The sequence below is a fragment of the Cydia pomonella genome, chromosome 10, assembly GCF_033807575.1.
Source record: "Cydia pomonella isolate Wapato2018A chromosome 10, ilCydPomo1, whole genome shotgun sequence".
Classification (NCBI taxonomy): Eukaryota; Metazoa; Arthropoda; class Insecta; order Lepidoptera; family Tortricidae; genus Cydia; species Cydia pomonella.
In genome coordinates this window covers 2,885,241-2,909,900 of record NC_084712.1, presented here as the reverse complement: position 1 = coordinate 2,909,900, position 24,660 = coordinate 2,885,241, and the positions used below count along the sequence as shown (strand labels likewise).

Here is a 24,660-nt window from a genome sequence, read left to right as displayed (position 1 = left end):
ATATAATAGTGATCGAACTTCGCTCGAGAAGTTCGTTTGATCATCTATTATATTTCGTTCGTTTCATTCTTCAGATATAACATTTACCAGGTAGATGTTTAGAGTCTTAAAGTTTTGCTTAAGGTGGAATGAAACTATAGGTATATAGACACGAAATCAATATATTTCTTTTCTTCTTTGAGGTGACCTTATTGGTCAGTCATCTAATATTAACAATTGTTCATATAATCAAAAAATCATTTAATTATGATCGATAATCTTATTATCTAAGGATTGTCACTTGTATTCGACAAGCAAACAGATTTCGCAAAGAGTCCTTCATCCGATAGTGGCCTATTATAGAACCGCGCAAACGACGTAGACGCCGATGTCCAGCCTGCTGTGCGGCGGATAGTGTCGACGCTGACCCCGGCGCGGCTCGCGGCCGACGTGGCGGCGTGGCGCACACTGTGCGCGCTAAACACTGTCATGTCAATGCCACTTTCCGACAAAACATTTTTAATCCATCTGCTGATGGTTTGAGAAGTTGCAGGTCTATGTGGAGTCTTGTATGTCAATAACAAATGTCCTATGCTATCAACTCTCTTATTTTTTGTTACAAAAATATAATCTCTGAGAGTTGTAGCAGGGCATATAGAAACATTATCTTTAAAATATGGGAGGAAGAGGATCGGTTGCTCTCGCCCGACAGCTGATGTTTTAATTATGTCCGTGATTCCAACTTTGACACCGTTTGTGGTAATAACAATATTTTCGATTTTTATAAGCGATAATGTTTGAACCCTATGCGCTGTGCATATGGCCAGTAATGTAACTAATTTTTTCGACAATAGTTCCAGGCTTATACTTGTATTTGGATACCAGTGAGAGACACGGTTTAAAACAACCTGAGGGTCCCATGTATGGTTATACTTGGGACTGTTCGGTCTTTGTTTGTACGCCCCTTTAAGAAGGCGTTTCACGCAATCGTCCGAACCGACACTGTCTCCCAATAACAAGGATAAGGCTGAACGGTGACTATTCAGTGTGCCGTATGCACAATTTTTGTTAAATTGTTCTGTTAAAAAAGACAATATTGTCGATTTTGGGGGATTGAAAATTTCAATAGAATTAACGGCGCAAAATTGCCACCAGAGCTTATATGTAACTTCATATTGTTGTATTGTTTTGACGGAGAGTGATGCCAACATCAGTGTTATAGCCTCTGGTGGGGAGCCTCTTCGACTGAAGGACTGTTGCAGAGCTTCGCGACCCCCAGGGTAAGCCCCTTGTGTAGGGGATGGCAGTCCCTGTAATGGGAATGAAGCAAGTTTTTATTCGGGTTGAGAAACATTATCTCCGAACTAAGAAGGCTCTGCAATAGGGGGAACCACGGTTGCGATGGCCAAGAAGGAAACACTAATATTCCATTTGCTTGATCGTCTACGATCTTTCTAAGGCATTTTAAAATTAACGAAAAAGGGGGAAAGGCGTAAAAATATTTTTTACTCCAGTTAATTGTAAATGCGTCGACCGCTATCGCATCTGGGTCGCATTTCCATGACACAAAATTTTGGCATTTGGCATTGGAACGAGAAGCAAATAAGTCTATTGTTGGTTTACCAAACCGGTGTACTATAGATTCAAACGCTCTGTCCGAAAGTTCCCATTCGGTGTCAGGGTTAACTATTTTTCTAGACTCTGGATCCGCAATATTTTCTTTTGTATTTATATATGATGCAAAGATCAATATATTTCGCTTCTCGCACCATTGCCAAATTGTACGAGACAAATCGTTTAGGTGTGGAAACTGTATGCCCCCCATGCGATTTATATAACTTATAGCGGTCGTGTTATCAACCCGCAACAAAATTGCACAATTAGTAATATTTTTAGCAAAGCTCTTTAATCCGAGGTAGACAGCCAGTAATTCTAAATAATTAATATGAGAATCTCGCTCTGAAGATTTCCACGTGCCATTATTCTTATTTTTCCCACAAACCGCACCCCAACCTGAGTTGGATGCGTCACTGTAAATTTCGAGTTGAAAATTAGGATATCTCATGTAATTATTTGATGAACTAATATTATTTAACCACCAGTTAAGATCGTCCAGTATGGTACTAGAAGGTTTCATTTTAGCTTCAAAATTATCGTTATTTTTTAATAACTCGAGATATTTTCGCCTTTCGAAGTTTTTTGTATAAACCCAACCATATTTTACAGCGGGACAGGCTGACACTAAAACTCCGATGAGTTGTGAGAACTCCCGAATGGTACATTTAGGGAGCCCTAGAAATTTACGAGCTAATTGTGCAATTTTGTTTCGTTTATCTTCGGGTAAGGCAATGGTTAAATTTTGGGTATAAAAGTTAAACCCTAAAAACATACAAGTCTGTTCTGGATGTAAGGAACTCTTGTCGTAATTGATAACAAATCCTAGACATTGCAATAGCTTTAAGGTTTCCTTAACGTTATTAAGACATTCTTGAAAAGAATCTCCTATGCATAGAATGTCGTCCAAATAAATGACAGATTTGAGACCTCGCGATCTCAAATTAGACATCACTTCTTTCATTATCTTTGTGAATACTCTAGGGGCTACAGATAAGCCATATGGCATGGATGTAAATTCATATGTCAGATTATTAAATTGAAATCTCAAGTACTTTCTGTCATTTATATTTATAGGTATAAGCAGATATGCTTCTGTCAAATCTATTGTGGCTAAAAAACCATTTTGAGGAATGAGTTTTGAGGCCGTGCGATAATCCTCCATCTTAAAATGACAGGGAGTAATAAATTTATTGAGACCTCTTAAATTTAGGATAAAACGCTTTCCTCCGTTAGGTTTTGGGGCAAGAAAAATCTTAGATATATATTGGTTTTTGACCTTAGGGCACTCAGATATGGCTCCTAAATCTAACAGCTTTTGTATAGCTAATTTCATATCAGCGACTTCATTTTGTTCAAGCGTGTTTGACGGAACAAATGTTTGTTTTACGTCTGAGTTAAATGGGATTGAGTAGCCATGTCTGACCCAGTCCAAAACCATGTCGTTCGATGTTATTTTTAGCCAACAGTTATAATAATGACTTATTCGGCCGGCATGTACCTGCGTTACGGTGCATGGGCACGTGTCTTGGTCGCGGGAGATGTCTTGGCCGCTTGTGGAGCTGGAAACGTCCGACGGGTGTAATTCGTCTGCCTGCGAGCACCTCTCCGCCCCCCCCTGTTCGACGCGTAACGAGGGGGCGCTGACCAGTTTCCCGAGTATGACGCTCGACTGGTCGACGGCTGTGCTGGCGTGGATTTCTTTGGGGACGTTTTCTTGATTTGAAGACCTTGTTTTTCAATGGTCTTAGCCGCCTTGATTTTTTCGGCCAATTTATTGCCAAATAGGGTATCATCACGTTCTGTATCTTGAATAACTTGCAAGAACGTCTTATCGAGACTAGGAGTGATGAGTTTTATGCGACTCTGAGTAGATGACGCATGGAGGTCACACAGAATGCGGCAGCCGTTACTGAGGTGTTTCATAGCTTCGATTCCGTTGGCATCGACACATTTAATTAGTATATCCATGGCCCTGTTGACGGCAGCGATCCCATGGCCGAGTTGTTGCTGCGTTGTGGCCAGATTTTTATCTCGGTTCCGGACCATATCGGGTACGGCTGCTGAAATTTCCACGTTTAATTTTGGTGCCTGTAACAATCGACAGTTGTCGGGAACCAAATAGTCTTTTTGTATTTTATCTTTGGTTTCCTTCGTCATACCTTTTTTGAGTAACGGTAACCAAAGTTTCGTCAAATTGTCGTGGATTTTTTCGCCATACTCGGGGCTAGCCTCGGTCGACTCCCCGAGAGCCAGCAGCATGTCCGGATCGAGCTAGGGTTGAGCCGGCGACAAGGGTAAATCTGCCTGATTTTCAGGTGCAGGGATCCCGTTATTATGGTCTGGCATCGGTACATCACTTTTATGTTCCGGCACGGGATTTTCGATGTTTAACTGTGGTTCCTGTATAATAGGATCATGAGCCGGTACGGAACCGTCTGGATTTTGTTCCATTACAACATCTAAAACGAAAAAGAAGTGATTATTACATTTTATGAAAAATATTTTCTCTTGGGGGTAGGTTGCGAAAATATTTGTGTCGCAGAGTAACGCGCATCTACTTAAGACTGCGCGCATTGTTCTGCTTATTAACATCGTTGGAGACTCGCGGTCAACCCCGATGGTTATGTGATCATAGTTAGAGACTCGCAGTCAATCCCTATGTCGGCTCATTTTAATCACTTCTTAACACCAAATAATATACAAACAAACTTACCTTCATCTTCCGATGAAGACGAATCATAAATTATCCTTTTTTCACGGTAATAATTTAACTTTTCTTTAGCTGTGCGCTTCGACATTTTTGTAGGTAATACTGTCGTAACCGAGGAGCTAAAGTGGCGCGTGCGTTCGTCGCCGTGCACGAAAAAAGAATGAGCAACTATAACGGTGGAACGAACGGAAAGGGTAGGAGAAGGAATGACTGAACTAAAAATCAGTTCAATAGTCAATTGACTGTCTCTTAATATCGTGCAAAAGTCGCCTGTAGGTTTAAAGGACTACCTGGTAAATGTTATATCTGAAGAATGAAACGAACGAAATATAATAATAAGCTGAAAAACATTAGTATTAAGCCGAAAGTAGAGGACCCGCGTGAAATCCCCTTTTCATACAAACATTGTCCTCATTTTCCTCTCTGAATATTAACATTATTGAAAATATTTGGACACCATTTGTTTTGTATTGTGTTGTATTTATTTATTTGTTGTATATCGCAGCTATGTCCCTACGTTAGATTTTTTTATTTATTTTAATTATTATAAAAGTTAAGAGCATTTAAAAATTTGTATGAAAACTATTTCTCGCTCCTAATTTTTACAATAATTAAAAATCTAAAAAAGTCAAATTATTGTTAATATACATATAATTACTGACTACCTTTAAGCGGCCGTCCTCTTTCGTACGTATACAATGAATATAATAATAATTACTCATTAAGTGTGTAGTAATAATTAATATGCGGCTGACATACGTAATTTTACCATATTTAACATATATTTCACTTAAAACTTTATTTTTTCTTCGTAAGTGTAATGAAAAACATTGTGTGTAAGTGTAACTCTGGCGGTAATTACATTTATCTACACACATATCATAAACTCTCTATGATGCCTTCAAAATCCGTAATTAATGACCAACATTACGATAAACTGTTTTGTTATAACAGATTTCTTATCTGTGGTAATGTAGTTATAGGGACCGTGCGCGTTGGAGGGTCTGCCATCTTGTGGTCTGAATCGGAACCATAAACATGCACATTTACACGTCAAGTGTTTTCTTGTGCATAGTAGGTTCTGCCATCTTGTGGGCTATATCGGAACAATAAACCTCACATTTACGCTTCGCGCTAAAAATCTGACAGCTCCTGTGCTGCCTCCTACAGTTCATGCACGCTCCCTATACTTCATAAATTCATCTTCAAAATCGATTTGGTTATGCATTCAAATTTGGAACATCTCTGAAAAAAGAAGCAATTCAATTTGACCTCTATTCTAATATCAGTCGAGATGCCTTTTTGTTTGAAATGAAATGTCGATTGCATACAATTTTGACATATCTCGCATGTTAGTTTGTATCGAATGATACGGAAATAGGCCCCACGAGTCTAGTTTGTCTCTGAATTTAAAAAAAACTACATGCGTGAAAAAAGTTTTCATTTACCGCCATTTGACGTACAGTTATATGTTTTGTTGTTTTTAAGGTAGCTGGCTCCACTTTTTGATATTTAACAAATTTAACACATATCAGTAAAAAATAAGGATCAAAGTCAAATGGCGTTCTAAAAATATTAATCATGTGTCGAAAGATGGTATTAAATTTACTGTGGCTACAAAGTTTTCTTTGACAATCCACCTCTATTTCAAATTCTGTTTGGTAGTACCCGTAAGGTCTTTACGAAGTATTATATAAAACCAATGACTAAACGGGCGTGGTTGGCAGGGCTCGGGGCCAGCACGGAGCGGCTCGCCGCGGCGGGACCCACCTCACTAACGCTTACAATCGCTTGCGGCTATCTTTGTGAGTTGCTATTCAAAATAAGATGTAGATAGAGTCTGACCGGAAAGAGAAGAGTCGTGGAACATTGACATATATATCTAAGGACGGGTCTTACGGGCACTAAGAATGGCGCTAGTTCAGTGGTGTCACTCTCGAATTCCAGCCAATCGTATAGTCTAACGGAACTAGTTGCGACCAATCGCGCGCGTGGTGCAAACTCATCAACCAATCGCGTTGTGGCGTTAGACTGCACGATTGGCTCGAATTCGTGTGCGTGACACCGCTGTACTGGCCCCATTCTTATTATCCGTAAGGCCCGTCCTTAGATATATATGTCAATGTCGTGGAATGTATTGCTTTTGTGCTGAGATACGCGTCATACTCGTGAGCGGGTGCTGTTTTTGGAGACCGGTCTGTTTTACTTTACACGGGCTACATGTTATGTTATAAGTAATTATTACTATTACTTTACTTTAAGTAAGTTAGTTTAGTTTTACGTTAAGTATTAGTATTACTTTACTTTTGAGTGGCATTAATGTGAGACACTTCATTCGGTTCTTTTCTGATTTAATTTCTTGTCTTTTAATTATTTATATAAGAATTCAAGTCTTGGAGACTCTCTATATCTCTAAGGATGATTTAATGATTTTTTTATTTTATTTTATCTCTGACACTTACAGACCTGAACATCTCTAAAAAATTTATTTGTTGGTTTTATTTTTGTATCATAGTTTTTTTTTGTAATTTTACGTTTAGAGACTACTCCACTACTATGTATGTATGTATACTACATCTCTAATGGAGTAGATTTCATCGATTCCATATTTGTAATTGTATTTTGTAATGTTTATTGTTTGTAAAAATTGACATATAAAAGTGCCCCCGTGGCCTATTTGCTGAATAAATGTTTGATATTTGATATTGGGCGCCATACATTCCAAGACTCTTTCCGCATAGACTGTATCGTTCTTCAATGTTGTTGTTTTGGCGCTTGGAAAAGAAAGGATACCGTTTTAACATAAATAAAATATTATTTATTATGTAATAATAGTGTTTTTATTTTTACAAGCTTTTATTTAACTTACCATGTTAGTATAAGGCACTTTTACATAGGTATGTTAGTTAGTTAGTGTGGGTCAAATATTGGAAGATAAATTTGATCCACTTCCCGATTTCCGATTTAGCTGAAATTTTGCACACATATGTAAATCGGAAGACAATGCAATATTAGGGTACCATCGAGCTGATCTGATGATGGAGACAGGAGGTGGCCATGGAAACTCTGTGATTAAACAACGCAACCTAATGTGTACCTAACACATTCTTGCTGCCCAGAGACCTGTAAAAAGGCATTCCATTGTATTTTGGATCTTCATTTTGATAAATCTAATTTGCAAGACAAATGCAAGCTTTATTTGTGGCGGCTTAACGACAGATCGGTTAAATTGGGGTAATAAAACTGCCATTTTAGTATCAGGGATATAAAAACATTAAAAATAAGAATTATATATTTAGTTGTCTTAGTGATGTGTCTTATCAAACCAATTCCTTCATGAATTATCCATACACAGTAAGCAGCATTCAATGCAAACATTTAAGAAAATGTTTCAAATTTTACTCTTGGATTATGGGCACAGTCTCACGGTATTGTAATATTCTTAAATTAAATTTATTATTAAGATATACTGATACTGACATACCTGTCCTCTTGTTTAGTGAAGTAAGAAATTCCTTGTCAGACATATGTTGGTACAGAATTTGAATACATCAATAAATATTATGATATATACTTAGTGCACACTGTAAGTTATCAAAGTATCTAAAAAGAGATACTCGTACATCTCAACAGGTTACATTCAGACAACGTAGGCTCATCGTTTCGTCCACCAGCTCATTGTATCTACATAAATATCCTTGATATGTACAAGAGTAGTACCGCATAAGTATATTGAATGATTCCGAATAAAAAAGCTCTACGTATTATTTACAATATACCTAATGGATATATGTAGAGGATTACTATCTAAAATAGGCCCTTGAGGCATTGTACCAAGGATGTGCTGGTGGTATTTCCTCGTATCGCAATATGATACGTTATGTGAGGAAGCCAGCTCTTCGGTCATCAGTTACGTCACCCAGATGTTTCGCGATTTCTGCGAAAAAATTGTGCGCGCTGAGACCCCATGGACAGTCGCCATCAGATATATGGTAGCGGCCAAGGTACTCAAATATTTCGGAGCAGCATTAAATTTCAATATATTAGTTACGATAGATAAGGTCTATAATATCGGACCATATAATTCGCCATAAATTTGGGAGCAGCGACTTTTCAATTAATTCGTGACATACAATAAGATAAAGATATCGTAACAAACAGATCGTCAATGGTATCTAAGCAGTCAAGGTGATCATAAAGATCGGAACATTTATAGAAAATGTACCTTAAGTTTGTGTAATACAACTTAAAGTAGTTAAGATTGGACCCATGAAAATAAGGTTTCAGACAGGCATTAATACTATGTTATCAATACTTTAAATTTAGAACGAAATTATTTGTTGTGACATTCACCGAAAAGAGTGTGGACTTGTCATCGTGACAAAATACCTATGTTTCCGTCTTTTTCTAATTAGACAATTTTTTTTACAAAACTAAATGCCTACAAAATCGTTGTTTCGACGCAATGTCAAAATTGGCGGGCGTAGAATGAGTAGCTTAATTTCGTCAAATTATGTCAGATGTCAGATGCTTAATGGCGTAATTGATAGTCCCTTGACTATTAACCTTTTCCACGCCAAAGACGTATATATCGGCACCACAGGTCCAACGCCAAAGACCGATATATCGGTCACCCACCACAGAGCAAAATAGTCCTACATGCACACGCATAAAGTTTAACTTCATTTTTGACATTTAGATGTCGTGGCATCTGAGTGGTAGGTTTTGCGTTTGACATGGCGTCGAAAAAGTTAAAGCACAAAGTCATGGGTTCAGATCTGATGTAAGTAATGGTCTAAGAGCTGGCCACGTCAGATGTGACACAATAATGAGAGGTTTGTAATCAGTCCAGTTAGATTGCATAACCATCCTTATTGCTAGATCCGGGCATCTGGCAGCTTTTAATGGGTGGAGATCAGAGTGACAGACCAACAAAGTTTTTAAGTTGAAAGAAAAGTAATGACGCAATAGGTAAAAACTGCTAAAGTTGTGTCATTTATAGAGAACAGGGCCTATATTTTAACATTAGAACAAAAAACATTGTGTATTATTGCGCAAACAAGAACAGTAGGCGAGTAACCAAAAATTACATTATACATCATTTGGCACTACTTCCGCCAATCGAAACCTTTAGATATTATATGTATAATCTAATTAATTACATAATTTTTCATAATATTGGATCAAAACCAGAACTCTAGAATTTATTTTCTTCAAGTTATTTGCTTTCTTTTACCTCCACCACTTTACAGCTGCCAGATGTCCGGATCTAGAAATAAGCATAGTATTGCAAACTAACTAGAGGGGTTTCGTTGCTCTCATTATTGTGTCATATCTGACGTGGCCAGCTCCCCGTCTAAGTTAAAATCCATAATTCCACGGACTGATTTGACAGCTCCTGGCATACAAAGCGATTGTCAAATGTATGAAAAGAGCTGTCAAATCAGTCCGCGGATTTATGAATTCTACCTTATAAGTAGTTTTGCTTTTTTTTGGATAAAAATAACATTATTATTTCCTTTATTCATTTACGTTCTTAGGCTACGTTTTACATTATTATTATCGTGTATGTCTTTCCCGACCACGGAACAATGGTGTTCCGGACCTTTGGGAGGCGTATGCGGAGCCGAAGCCAACGCGCAGAGGCCCTTTTGACAATTTAATGAAAAGAGAGGGGTACACTAAGCGACAGCACCCGCCATGGTGTAAGGACTATTGAGAGTTAATGGAGTCTAAAATGTACTAGGCTATTGGGTGAATAGTATGGACTGATTACTGGGCTATTGGATGAAGAACCGGACGCCTGCCTAATAAAACGGTATCCAATTTTATTTCCGGCAGACGGTGACTCGCCCTCCGCAAGATGGGCCCCCATAAAAAGCGACATCAAAGATGGCTCAAGGGCAACACCGGTGCGGGAGCTGGGGGTAGAGAGGTGTCACTGGACTTTAAACATATAGCCAACTCGCCACGTAGGTTTCCACATCTACCCTCGAGAACAAAGCTCTAACGACCCCACTCTGGACAGCCGGCTAAGGCAAGCCAGAGGCAGGGGACCTGTCCCACCATCCGACAGGGCACCCCAGGGGCACTCAGGTACGTGGAGTCGCTACTCTCCAACAGCTCGCCACAAGCTGCCCTGCGTTGACTGATTGCGCTGGTGAAAACCAGTGGGCGATGGGGTCGTCACATCCCTACGCCTCTATTGTCAAGGCAATAAAGTGCTTGTTCGCATATTTTTGAGTACCCTGGCCGCTCCGATGTATCTGATGGCGACTGTACAGTCGCCATCAAATATATCGGAGCGGCGAAGGCACTCAAAATATCTGAACATGCACTTTATCGCCTTGAGAATAGCGTTGTTCAGATATTTGTGACCACCTTGGCCGCTCCGATATATCTGATGGCGACTGCACTTAAAATGATTAGTATAGGTATCTAATATCTATCACGTTTGAATTGTTGATCAAGTACTAGAACCTACTTGGTAATTATCTTTCACGTGCGAACTCTTTTAACTCGCGTAGTCCTACTTCAAACTGCGTTCGATATTTGATTTCTTCATGTTTTCTTGGTTTTCTATATTCTTGACGTTGACAACTTCCTGCAATTGTTATCCTCGTAATATTTTATCGAAAGTAGACTGCGAAAATTGTTATTTTAATCTTTAACAATTTTGCCCACGACCATGATACCCTATCGCGTAGATATTGAAATAAAAAAGAAAATTATACAATTGCGGAATGATGGTCTGCCTATAACAGACGTAGCTAATGAAGTTGGAGTTGCAGTAAGTATTGTTTACTATACATACTTACAGAATTTAAATGCAAAGGTTATTACGATAATGATTTAATAAATTAAAATTTTATTTCAGAGAAACACCGTGTATCGATGGCTGGAGAGATGGCAGCAAGAAGGAGCTTTGTCGAATCATGTATCTTTTGTCCACGTTCTACGACACGGCGTCTAGACATGGATATTATAAATCAAGCTCGTGAAGAAAGATTCATAAATACCACCCAGTTTGCAAACCAATACCAAGTATCGAGCAGTACCATACGACGGCGTCTAAAAGAGGGTGGTTTACAAAATAGAGTGCCAGCAAGGAAACCGGCACTAACTGATAGACACAAAGAGGACAGGTTGCAATTTGCAGCTAGGTATTTGAATCATAATTTTAATAAAGTCATTTTTATGGACGAAAAGGTGTTCTGTTCAGCAGATAATGGCAGAATGAGTTTATGGAGACCAGACAATACGCGTTATCTGGAGCAAAATGTAGTGCCTAACCGCCAGAGTGGGCGTATTACAATTGGATTTTGGGGCTGGATGTGTAAAGATGGCCCAGGGGAGCTGGTAGAAATTACAGGTCGTATGAATGCGGTGGATTACAAAGAAATACTTGAGGAGTCGTTTTTGCCTACTGCCCAAATATTTTACCCCAATGAGCATATAACATTCATGCAAGACAACAGCTCCGTGCATAATGCTCGCTTGGTTCCGGGATGGATTCATGACCACAGAGATGTGCTGACTCGCATAAAAATGCCTGCAAAGAGCCCCGATCTCAACCCCATAGAAAATCTATGGGGTAAAATGGTGTAAGAGTGGGACGGAAACCAGTGTCGCACCAAAGATGCTTTAAGACGCCACGCTCTTAACGTTTGGGAGTCTTTTAGAGGGCGAAACGTGTGTGAAAATCTGGTCGGCTCAATGCGAAGACGATTGCAAGCTGTATTAAACGCCGAGCCACCGGGAAGTTACACGAAGTACTAACGTTTTCACAGGCTGAAGAAAAGCAGAGTTTTATTTTGTTTACGGCTAGCGAAGCACGTATTAAAAGGTTATTTTAATGGTATAAGTAAATATTGTTCGTGTTTGATTCTTAAAATAAAAATATTTTCTACTAAATCAGTTTTTTTATTTATATTAAGTTTTTATATTCATATGAATAAGGTAGTGATACCAATGATCGACAACTTAATACCCAATAAACGACACCAGTAGTTCACGTCTATTACTTATGAAATAAGGTTGAAAGTGTCGATCATTGCGTGAATATCGAGCACTGGTGTCGTTAGCTTACCTATCAATATACAGTTTTCGAGAATGCTGCTTGAAATTATCTCATGTGTCTAAGAAACTTACTTGCTCATCCATAATAGTCGTCAAAATCATCCTTGACATTGACAACTTAGTCAATATAGGTAGTAACGAATTCAAATGTGTAGGTAGTCGCCATCAAATATATCGGAGCGGGCAAATATCTGAACATGTACTTTATCGCCTTGACAATAGAGGTTTTGTTCAGATATTTGTGACCACCTTGGCCGCTCCGATATATCTGATGGCGACTGTACTATGTCATACGGATTTACAGTATATTTTTTCATAAATGTTCCGATATTTATGATCACCTTGACTGCTTAGATACCATTGACGATCTGTTTGTTACGATATCTTTGTCTCATTGTATGTCACGAATTAATTGAAAAGTCGCTGCTCCCAAATTTACGGCGAATTATATGGTCCGATATTATAGACCTTATCTATCGTAACTAATATATTGAAATTTAATGCTGCTCCGAAATATTTGAGTACCTTGGCCGCTACCATATATCTGATGGCGACTGGACATAAAGTTTCAACGCCAAATGGTAAAAATGTTACTCTCTACAGAGGCTCTTATGTTTACCACGTTTCAAAATTTCGGCGCTTTCCGCCGCTCCGTCCGTTTTTACTAGCCCATGGGAGGTGGAACGGTGCCAGCGTGTCTACGCAGGTAGCATCCCACACTAACATCCGTCTTAAGCTCCTAGGAACTAAAGACACCTCATCAGGCCTCTTGCTATCATCCTTCAAAGCTTTTAGATCGATACATTTTTGCTTGTGAAATTTCAGGTCTGAACTGGTAATTTCTAAGTACAAATCGACGGTACGATACTTGTGAATCGTACAAGAGGATTTAGATAACTAATAATAATATGAGGTTGTTTGTTGGCAGTCGATCAACGGCGGAGGCGTGCGGTATGACCGGCAGGACAGCCCGGACTATCTCACACTCAACACTCAGATCGAGGAAGCCAGGTCAGTAAATGCAATTTAGAATACTTAAGGTGTTGGTAAACTGGTAACGGATTTTTATTAATCTTTGGCCCATCTATGTACCCCTTTATTATTAGTATTATTCCCGCAGTGAGACGCTTAAGATATATTGATATTTAGGTGTGTATACGACTACGTAACTACGTGTTTCTGTTTGTGGACTTCAGCTGTGGCGCCTAAATAAATTCGTAGAGCAAAATTCTTAATGTGCGTTGCTAATCGGCTACGTGTAGGCGTCGAAACGCAAATCCTGTCAAGTACATTCTATGTAAACTATAGTGTATTTCTAACATCATATTATTTATTTATTCCCTTCCTTACCTCATACCTTTTCCTATTCGTAAATCTGTCCTTTTGGCTTAGGGCGCCTCCGCACCAGACCCGCAGAACACGGACTTACTCTACCGGAATCGGAACGGATCCTGCCCCGGATCGGATATACAGAACACTCCTCGCCCTCCCGTCTCTTTACGTGTCTCTGCGACAAAAACTGCTTACAGCTCGAAATCTACTAGGCCGGCCCAATATTGTAGGACCGTCATGGCGGCCGCCGGATGCGTTTGTCGCGCGATTATTATTCGCATCTCGAACTGGTCGCACGCTGCTCTTGTTTACCTTAATGTTGCGCACAATGGCGTTATTGCGGACGATGCGTCGACTGCCGAGACGGCGGGGGACCAGTGACGTTCCACGGCGGTGACACTGGTGACAGTATAGTAGAACTAAAAGATGCGTTTCCCGCGCGATTATTAATCGCATCACGAAACAAATGTTTAGTATTTAATTATGTTAAAAAGTTTCCTTGTTTCTATTTCTTCGGTTGAATAAATAATGTTATAATTTTATAAGTATCATTTAGCGGAAGCGACCGATATTTGTAACCCCGAAACAAAAAAAAAGTTGTATAAATAATACACTATTTTTCTAGAAGTATTTAATAAAATATAGAAAACGCTGGGACGCTTCGGTAACAATCGTAAGCAAATATCGTTATAATTTTGCTTATTTTTCTAAGTTGTTATTCCTAGTTTCTTTATGTTTCATGTAAGTTATTGTTATTTTGTACACATTTCTAATAAGTCATATAGATACAGTGTAGTATTGACAGGATTTGCCTTTCGGAAATAATTTGTATAGCTTCTACTCATTCTTCAACTACATTTTATTTAACAAATACAGAGTAATCATAAATCTAACTCCACACATTAATCCACACCATTAATTACACGTATATCTATTTCATGGTTATACAAGTAGGTAGAACACTGAAAAAAGTTGTTCGGGAATGGTCTGGCATCAAAGTAATCTTCGTAGCTAATCCATGTATGTAACCGATATAGCGATGACATGTACATCTCAAGAGATTTGATTGATTAGTAATGTTGAATATGCCGTGTAGTGTATTAAATCATGTAATAAACGGGGGTTCTAATATAATGTTGTTTGCAGGGCCCAATCAACGGTCTTGGAGCAGAGACGTACCGCACTAGCCGACAAATTGGCTCGTAAGGAGCGCCGCCGCGAAAAGAAACGCCGCAAGCAGGGCGGGGGCGACCAGAGCACTGAACAAGGTAGGTTGTGTAGGTAGCAGGTTCAGTCCAGAGCAGAGCGCGCTGGCAAAGGACGCTGAATGAAACGCCGCAAGTACGTAGGTGATCAAAGCAATGAACAAGGTAGGTTGTGTTAGCAGGTTCAGTCCAGAGCAGAGCACGCTGGCATATAACGCTGAAAGAAACGCCGCTAGTAAGGAGGCGACCAGAGCAATGAACAAGGTAGGCTGTGTAGGTAGTAGGTTTAGTCCAGAGCAGAGCGCGTTGGCAAATAACGCTGAAAGAAACGCCGCAAGCACAGAGGTGACCAGAGCAATGAACTAGGTAGGTAGGCTGTGTAGGTAGCAGTTCCAGTCCAGAGCAGAGCACGCTGGCAAAGAACGCTGAAAGAAACGCCGCAAGCACGGAGGTGATCAGAGCAATGAACTAGGAAGGTTGTGCAGGTAGAAGGTTTAGTCTAGAGCAGAGCGTGCTGGCAAAGAACGCTGGAAGAAAAGCCGCAAGAATGGAGGCGATCAAAGCAATGAACTAGGTAGGTTGTGCAGGTAGCCGGTTTACTCCAGAGCAGGGCGCACTGGCAAAGAACACTGAAAGGAACGCCGCAAGTTCGAAGGCGATCAGAGCAATGAATTAGGTAGGTTGTGTAGGTAGAAGGTTCAGTCCAGAACAGAGCGCGCTGGCAAATAACGCTGAAAGAAACGCCGCAAGCATGGAGGTGATCAGAGCAATGAACTAGGTAGGCTGTGTTGTAGGCAGCAGGTTCAGACAACTGTGCGGAAGCAGAATGCAAATATGTACCGCACTAGCAGATAAGATGGCTCGCGATCAGACCAATGAACAAGGTAAGTAATGTCTGCTACACAACTTACCGTACCTCAAGTCTAATGTCGTAGCGAAGCGCACTGGTTAATAAACTGACCCGCAAGATTTTCCACATGGATAATATTTAGAAAATTTCCCACATTTTATACTAGTTTCAATTTATTTCTTGTAAATGTTTTCTAGAAATTTCCAAGAACTATTCCAGCTTTTTGGAATCTTGTGTAACATGTAAAAAGTGATAATGAAAGCTCATCTGTCGTTTTATACCGTGCACACACAAGCTCGAAGCAAGTTCGAAGGCGATCAGAGCAATGAATTAGGTAGGTTGTGTAGGTAGAAGGTTCAGTCCAGAACAGAGCGCGCTGGCAAATAACGCTGAAAGAAACGCCGCAAGCACGGAGGTGATCAGAGCAATGAACTAGGTAGGCTGTGTTGTAGGCAGCAGGTTCAGACAACTGTGCGGAAGCAGAATGCAAATATGTACCGCACTAGCAGATAAGATGGCTCGCGATCAGACCAATGAACAAGGTAAGTTATGTCTGCTACACAACTTACCGTACCTCAAGTCTAATGTCGTAGCGAAGCGCAATGGTTAATAAACTGACCCGCAAGATTTTCCACATGGATAATATTTAGAAAATTTCCCACATTTTATACTAGTTTCAATTTATTTCTTGTAAATGTTTTCTAGAAATTTCCAAGAACTATTCCAGCTTTTTGGAATCTTGTGTAACATGTAAAAAGTGATAATGAAAGCTCATCTGTCGTTTTATACCGTGCACACACAGAACACCATCCATCGCCTCGACAAAAAGCCGAAACTCTTGAAAACAATTTGTTAAATCTGAAAAAACACTGCTAAATTCACGTGTTTCTGATTGACTTTATTTCCTCCATTACCTTAGTCACACAGGAAGAATCCCAAAGCGTACAATTTAAATTGTTCGGCATAAATCAGGGTGCGAACGCGACGAGCCGTCCGCGCTATTATTGCGCGAGTTGAACGCACCGCAAGCGGGACAACTTTTATAATTCTAACATAACCTTTAAAAATCTCATCTAACCTCCCAAGTCCCTATGTCCTTTCAAAATGACAAATTCAAATCGAACTTTAAACTATAATGGAATAAAAAAAAATACTCTGGGAGTTAGGAGGGGCTTGGCTCCCATGATAACGATTTGCATAGGTACGTCAGTTTTATCTAATATAAGGCAAATCTACACTGATAACGAAATATTTTACGATTTGCCAAATACAAGCAGTGTTGCTAGATGGTCACAAAAGTTACACCCATGAAGTTTTTCTTTTTATTTTATAACGCAAGGGAAAAAATGTGACTATTACAATAAAATTGTGACTTATCATTAAACGAATCGTAACTCATGATTCAAAATCCCTGGTAACACTGCATACAAGTTCCAAAGAACGGATAATTCGCTGTGGTGTGTGAGGGAATTTAGCGCTTATTCAGTTCAACTGAATATTTTATATTATTTTCTAAGATAACAGGGATCTCATTTATCGCTCTTGCATTCTCAGTAACTGTTTTGAACCTACTCGATCTAATTAATACAGTTAAAGAAAGGTATATATTGGGCGCTCGCGCTGAGTCTACAGGGTCTGTTTTCCGATTTTTCCTTCTTGCGATGTCTTCGGCGACTTATTTTGTAGGGCCATTGGAAGGCAAGTACACCCTTGCAAAGTCTATAGCCAGCTTCCGGGGCTTTCCCCTTCTATCTTGACTAGAAGCAAGCGGAAAAACCCACTATTATGCCGCCTTTTTGGTATAAATAGAAAAAGAAACTAAAGCTTTAGTGTGAAAGTTACTAAAAAACTACGTTTATTTAAAGAATATTATTGACAAAACTCGAAGAAGAGTTGTCTGTTTTTATTAGCGAACTTTTCATGGAAGAGGCATTTTGCGAATCGGACGTTTCAAGACAGGACATACAAACGGGGCATTCTGTAGACAGAACTTATTCCCGTAGAACCTTCTAGAAAAGGGACGTATTTTCAAAGGACTAACCGCGTTTACGGAGCAAGAACTCCGGTTAGGAGTACCCGTGATTAGTTGCCCAAAAATTTTCAGTTAAAAACCCTAGTTAACCCGCTGATCCTGATCGTGAACGAGGGGAGCGGGGCACATTTATAAATACAAACCGTTTGGCTTTCCTCCAGCCGCCATTCCCGCACAGTTCGCCGTCCGCGCAACACCAGCTTTTCAGGTATAAAGTGCTAATAGTGTCAGTGTTGTGTATTTTTAGCGAACGGTTAACTTAGGTTAGGTTTATTGCGAAAGAAACGGTGTAAGTGACGGTCTATCAATAGATTTGTGAACTTTGGTGTGGTAAAAGGGGGAGCATGTGCTCCCGCTGCTCTGGTTTCAGCGCGGTAACGTGACGATGGAATGTTAACGGATTCTAATTTGGTGTATAGTGTTTTGTAAGACAATCGCTTTAAGCTTTTCACTCTCGTTTACGGACGCTCTTTAGAATTTTCTGATGATGGGAAGAGTGATGTCATTGTTGAATTTACAAGCCATGGGATTTTATCAGATCTAAAATCTAGTTCTAGCATTTTCAGCAGTTAAAAGATTCTGAAGAGTTCTGAAACTCTGATAATAATGCTTTTCAATCAGAACTTAACGTTACAGAAGTTTGCTTATTCTTAATGCCATTGAAATAGAGTCGATAATTTCTAGGCATTTAAAAGTAAAAATATTGAAAATTTGAAAGTAAAAATATAAGAGAAGTCAATGTCTTAAAACCATGTCACAACGTTCTTATAAGTTTCTAATAAGGTCGCTACTATTTTAAGAGGTTGAATGAACCAGAGTTATATCTCGTTTGTACTAAATGTGTTTAGATTCTTATTCTTCAATCATTTTCAATAAATTTCTTGCACAACGAAACGAAAAATATATGACACGCTTTTATGGCTGAACACTTAAATTGTGCCTGCATTGGGATAACTTCGAATCGGGGTAGTTATGAAAAAAGCAAATTTAATGTCTATAAAAACAGAAGCAGTTCATAATTTAGCAACACTTACTCTACTGCAACGCTTACAAAGGCATCTTGCGTACTGTTGCTACAGTAGAAAATGTTACTACTTTATAATTATAATATATTATCCCGCATTCGAACTTATCCCAATGGACCATAGTAGATATTTTTGTTCGCAAAATATTAAACACTGTTTAAGACATTGATTTGCAAATAATACAAGTAATCGGAAAACCAAATCTATTTCAATGATTTTAAGTGGTATGTCCTGCAACTTTAGGACCTGATTGAGGAGTAAAAGAAGAGCAGATAGTCTACTCTTTTAGCCTTTGGTTCAAACATACTTATTTTCCCAAGTCCAAGTGACGGTCTTAGATTTAGAGATCCCACAATGTTTTAGCCTGTCATTATGTGTGTGGTGGTCAAAAATGGTGTGATCAAACCTCGGTTGTGCTGTATAGGCCAGAAAAAAAGTCAGGGTCCTTATCATACACAGACAAGGGGTTACTACTTTCAAACAATTTTCAGCAATTCACGAAAATGTTACAATAATCTCTGGTGTTGCAGGCGTCCATAGGCTACGGTGACTGCTTACCATCAGGCGGGCCGTATGCTTGTTTGCCACCGTCGTGGTATAAAAAAAAATAAGAGTTCTATTTGCATTGCCGTTGTTGATATTTTTATTTGTATTGGCCAACTGTGAACGACCTAGTTATCAGATCAGTCGATGTATTGGCACTCTCCACTGTTCAGTCGAGAGGTCAGAGATAATATAGGCTTTTAAACTTCTTAGCGTGTAGGTTTAGATATGCAATTATGCACCTTCGCTACACACTAGACACACGCGCCAAGACTACACATTAGATAGTACACAAAACAAGATCATCAGTTATTGTACGTAAAACATCTCAAACATATTATTCGACGACGATGAAGTTAGTTAGTTATAAATGATATCTGATATTGAGGAAAAACACTCAAAAAGAACAACAATTAACCTAGCCTTACCATACTGCATTAGCGTGTCGAACTGACTTATTCGCTGGTAGCCGTAAAGGTGAATGTGGAAAAGACCGGCATATAAAATGTATTGCTGGTAAGATCGTCATGGGACAAGAAGTCTCGTATTTTTATACGTACGTCGCTCAGTCAGAAAGGAAGAGCTTCACTCCTTCTCAAACGACCTTCTGTAGAATGCTCAAAAAAGTTATAGAGGGAAATGTTTGGAACACAATTTTTGGCTTCGTATCTGTGTTTGGACTAGTTAGGAGATTAACACATCAACGATATCATATCACTAGTCCAAACAAAGTTACAGAGTCAAAAATTGTGTTCCAAGTATTTCCCTCTGTACTTTCTTATTGCTTTTAAGCCAGAGCATGTGTATAAAATGTCCGAGTTATTTTTATTATTTCTTTATTCATTAAGTTTCACAGCAAAACAGTTATCCAAAACACTGTGAAACCAATATACAATTTTATACACGTATTAGGTACTTAACATATCACAGAAGGCCGTTCATCCATCGTCTCGCAGAACCTCAAGCATACATGACATACATTACGTCTAACTACCTACTCGCATACACATCACAGCTTGGTGCTATTTCGAGGAGCGAGTTTATCAGTTTTTAAGGCTCGAAAAAGCCTGGTAGAAGTACCTTACAAATGGCGAAAACGGTCGAAAAAGAAATCTAGTCGTTGAGGGAGCATACAAACAGCAACTGAGAGTTGTCGAGGTTTCACTGTATTTGGTTTTAGGGTGGAATATTTTGAGCCGTGTGCGCTGGAGTCAACAAGTGAGTCACGCCGACGTTTATAGCTGTTTATTTACCAACAGCTGCCGGCGGCTGGAAGAGAGACTTAATGTCGACACGTACCAAAATATGACAATATGTTCTTTCAGATTTAAAAAAGAAAGGCTTTTATTAAGATATGTGTTCCGGGGCAAAAGCAACTATGGGATAATTGCGTCTCTTTGAGTTCCTTTTTTAAACAACTCGAATTACAAGAGCTCTCGTCATCTAGTGATAAAAGCTACTTCGAAATAAAACGTAGCATAGAGGGCGCTTCGACCAATCGTATTCGAAAAATATATAAAACAGATTTAATAACTCCATAAAGTAAGAACAAGATAAGTCTGCAACGATTTTGATAGCACTCGCAGCGCAAGTGTTATTTATACGTCATAATTTCATCGACTTTTGACGTTAAAATAACACTTGCACAGCGTGTGCATTCAAAATCGTTGCAGCCTTGACTTGGTCGGACTATAGTTGCCTGTATCACTTTTTATTTAAAACAAAAGCATTTTTCTTTTCGTTTCATAGTCCGTTATGTGTCCTTATCGCGAATTACAATTCAAAATTGTTCAGGCTGTGTTAGCTCTGTACCGGTGTACTAAAAGCTTCAGAAGCAGAGCTTTAAAAGCGGTAGCTTCTATTTTTAACAATTTTACCAAACTGCTATCCATAATTAGAAAGAGCGTTCGATTCAGGCATATTTGAAGAAAGAAAGAAAGAAAAGTATTTTTTTGCGAACATACAAAACAGTTAAACTAAGTGTGCCAGAAAAAAGGCTCAAGCTCGGCATTATGCTACAGCTCGGAGGCTGCAGCACTGATTTTCAGTTTGCTTTTTGCTATTTATATATTGTAAAAATATAGTTGATGTCATGGAACCATGTAAATAAATCTTATTTCTGGATAAGAGTGTTTCTTCTTTATCAATTACTCCCGCTACGCTTTCGACTTCTAAATCACATTTTTCCTTCAGACATGGCAGAAGCAGTCGAAGCACCCCCACAAGAAGAGCTGCGCGCCCGCGCCGGGCCCAGCAGCGAGCCAGAAGAAGACGAACGTGGTGCTGCCGAGCTGAGGCGCAGGGCCAAGGACCCGCCCATCACCTTCAAGGACATCGACGTGAGTACGACATAGTAGTAGATATGACCCAGCCAGTATGGGGTGTGGAATTAAAAGGAGTGAAATCTCTTATGGTAGCGACAGTTCTAGTGTCCAGCTGTCAGCTATAAATAATAGTTCAAAATCTCTCCAAAGTAGCGCTAGATTAGCTAAGAACCTAGGCGTTATTGACGGAGTGAAGTGTGCTGTCTATGATTTGTTTTTTTTTTCAAGTATTTTAGGGATTGTAGCGCCACCTATTTAAGTTTTTTTGATGACACTTTTTGGTACATGGAGATTCCATTCCTCACCTCCACCTTCCATACCACCTTGTTATAACCTTGAAACCCGATCGTGTACAAAGTCCATTACGTGACCTTTCTCACAAGTGCAAACACGACTATGATATTCCATCATGGAATGCCAGTGCCTATCTTCCGGCTTCATCATCAGACCTTGAAACCTAGTCGTGGTCAAAGTTCATTACAAGACTTTTCTAACAAATCCAAACACAGCTATGATACGATGTTCCATCATGAAGTTCCAGTTCATATATTTCGGCTCCATCATCAGATCAGTTCAACAGTACAATATTATTGTATTGTCATCAGAACTACATACAGCTGCCAATTTTTATGACGCTACGATCCTTGGAAGATGGTTAAATTAGTTACCTTAGATTCCATTACATAGTTACATACAGGTCGACCTAATAAAAGCGTGTTAAAAATTGTATGAAAGTTTTAGTTTTCTATGAGAATACCTTACGGTATTGATGCCTTACGGTAACCAGTACCCCTAGTGTAAATTTGATGAACACTTTTTTTAGACCGTACTCAGGACTCGATGATGAAACACCCAAATTAAGCAGAACAATTGTCGACTGACATTTACCACCAATGTGTGTCGATTGTTAGTAAACATAGTAATAACCATAACCCTTCCTGTTGCATCTGGCACGTTGCCAGCTCGCTAATGCTGTGTGTCTGCAGTTAAGACAGGATTATCGACGCGATATAATTACACGGTGACCTTTTACACAGGCAAATGTAACACTGATAAATCCAATGAAGCCAACCGGAAGACAGTTTGTGTAATGATCAGGGCCCGTACTTTTCATGCCGTTGACGCAAAAATGACGTAATTTAACATACAGAGTTACTACAAATTTAGATAACTTACTTATTGATGGGTATCATAATAAATACTTGTTACGTGAATAAAAGCTTGTTACGCTGTTAAAAACCAAAAATATGTATTATTATTATTATTATTTTCTATTTATTATTTAGGGACTTAAATCAGTTACATGATTATGCCAGCCCCATCGTACCTTATTCTAGTATTCTTACATGTCTAGTTATGGGACTTGTACCTTTTAAAATAATCTAGTACATATAAAAATATCTTTTTAGCCTCTTCTGATGTCGGTACAGCTAAGATGCTCTGAAAAGCACCTATATCCAATCTATTTACCTTAAGGGCAATTAGTAACGCTTGTCTCATAAATTAATATTCTATTATTTATTTGTGTGACAATAAAATGAAAGTCAGTTGGACTTTTCTATACTGATTGTCAAGTATATGTATCAGTTACCTAAAGAGGTTTACAAATGATTAATTAATACGAAAATCTTAATTGGAATCATACTCTATGTAGCGTGACGTCATTTTTCTGTCAACGGCATGAAAGTTACGGGCTCTGGTAATGATCAACTTGAGATTTAAAGTTACGGTAGTCGTGAAGACACATGTGTCGAATAACGGCTTTTGTATTTGACTTTAGTGCCTACGTTTTTAGGGTTCCGTACCCAAAAACGGGACCCTATTACTAAGACTCCGCTGTCCGCCCGTCCGTCTGTCACCAGGCTGTATCTCATGAACCGTGATAGTTAGACAGTTGAAATTTTCACACATGATGTATTTCTGTTGCCGCTATGACAACAAATACTAGAACACAGAATAAAATAAATATTTAAGTGGGCTCCCATACAACAAACGTGATTTTTTTGCTCGTTTTTATAGATAATGGTACGGAACCCTTCGTGCGCGAGTCCGACTCGTACTTGGCCGGTTTTTATTTTATTTATAGAACAATAAACGTTTGTAAATGTTTTTGTTTCTAAGAAACAAAAATGTCAGTATTAACAACGGCTTGTTCTAGCCATACAAATGAAAAATCTAAAAGGGGCTAGCAGGCTAAGGAAGGAGAAGTGGCCCCAGTGACGAATATCGGATTTTTACTATGTCATTTGTTGGCTATCTTATAATATAGAAACACCTTAACTTTCAGCCCCCTATCTTGAAACGTCACCGAGGTAATGTCAAAAACGTCATTTTATGGATACATTTTTCAAAGTCGTTTTTCTCCTGAACTATATAAGGTAGAGCAATCAAACCAAACCATAGCTTCAAAGAATGAGTAGGACATTTTATGGACACATTTTTCAAAATCGTTTTTCTCCTGAACTATAGTTAGTTCAGGAGAAAAACGATTTTGAAAAATGTGTCCATAAAATGTCATTTTTGACATTACCTCGGTGACGGTTCAAGATAGGGGGCTGAAAGTTAAGGTGTTTCTATATTGTAAAATAGCCAAAAAATGACATTATAAAAATCTGATATTCGTCACTGGGGCCACTTCTCCTTCCTTAGCCTGCTAGACCCTTTGCTATTAAAGTTTGTACTCATACTGTAGGAAATAGAGTTGATTTTATTTTGTTTGAAAATTATCATATCATTGAACTTTTTTTTTCATTTATTTTTCAAAGGCGCATATACTAAATAACTACATAACTGAATAAGTACTATAACTAGGACCGTGAGCCTTAGGAGGTCATGAATTCCACCGTAACAGTTTTTACAAGGAACATTAAGACGAAAGTTTTGGACCCCACGCGAAATTGCCTTTTCATACAAACGTGGACCTCATTTTCCCCTCTGGATATTAACATTATTGCAAATATTTTT

At 38.9% G+C, this 24,660-nt stretch overlaps 1 protein-coding gene across 2 annotated transcripts in view; it reads left to right on the top strand.

Annotated features, from left to right (window-relative positions):
* The window catches only part of LOC133521838 (uncharacterized), a 76,311-nt gene that overhangs the window by 24,364 nt on the left and 27,287 nt on the right, over positions 1-24,660 (top strand). For both annotated transcript variants that reach the window (XR_009799943.1, XM_061856931.1), the window contains 3 exons: positions 13,314-13,396; positions 14,864-14,985; positions 21,566-21,711. Coding sequence is in view for 1 of the 2 variants with exons in the window: in XM_061856931.1 (XP_061712915.1) it covers positions 13,314-13,396; positions 14,864-14,985; positions 21,566-21,711 (351 nt within the window). In the remaining variant the exon portion in view is untranslated. The remainder of the gene's footprint in view (positions 1-13,313; positions 13,397-14,863; positions 14,986-21,565; positions 21,712-24,660) is intronic.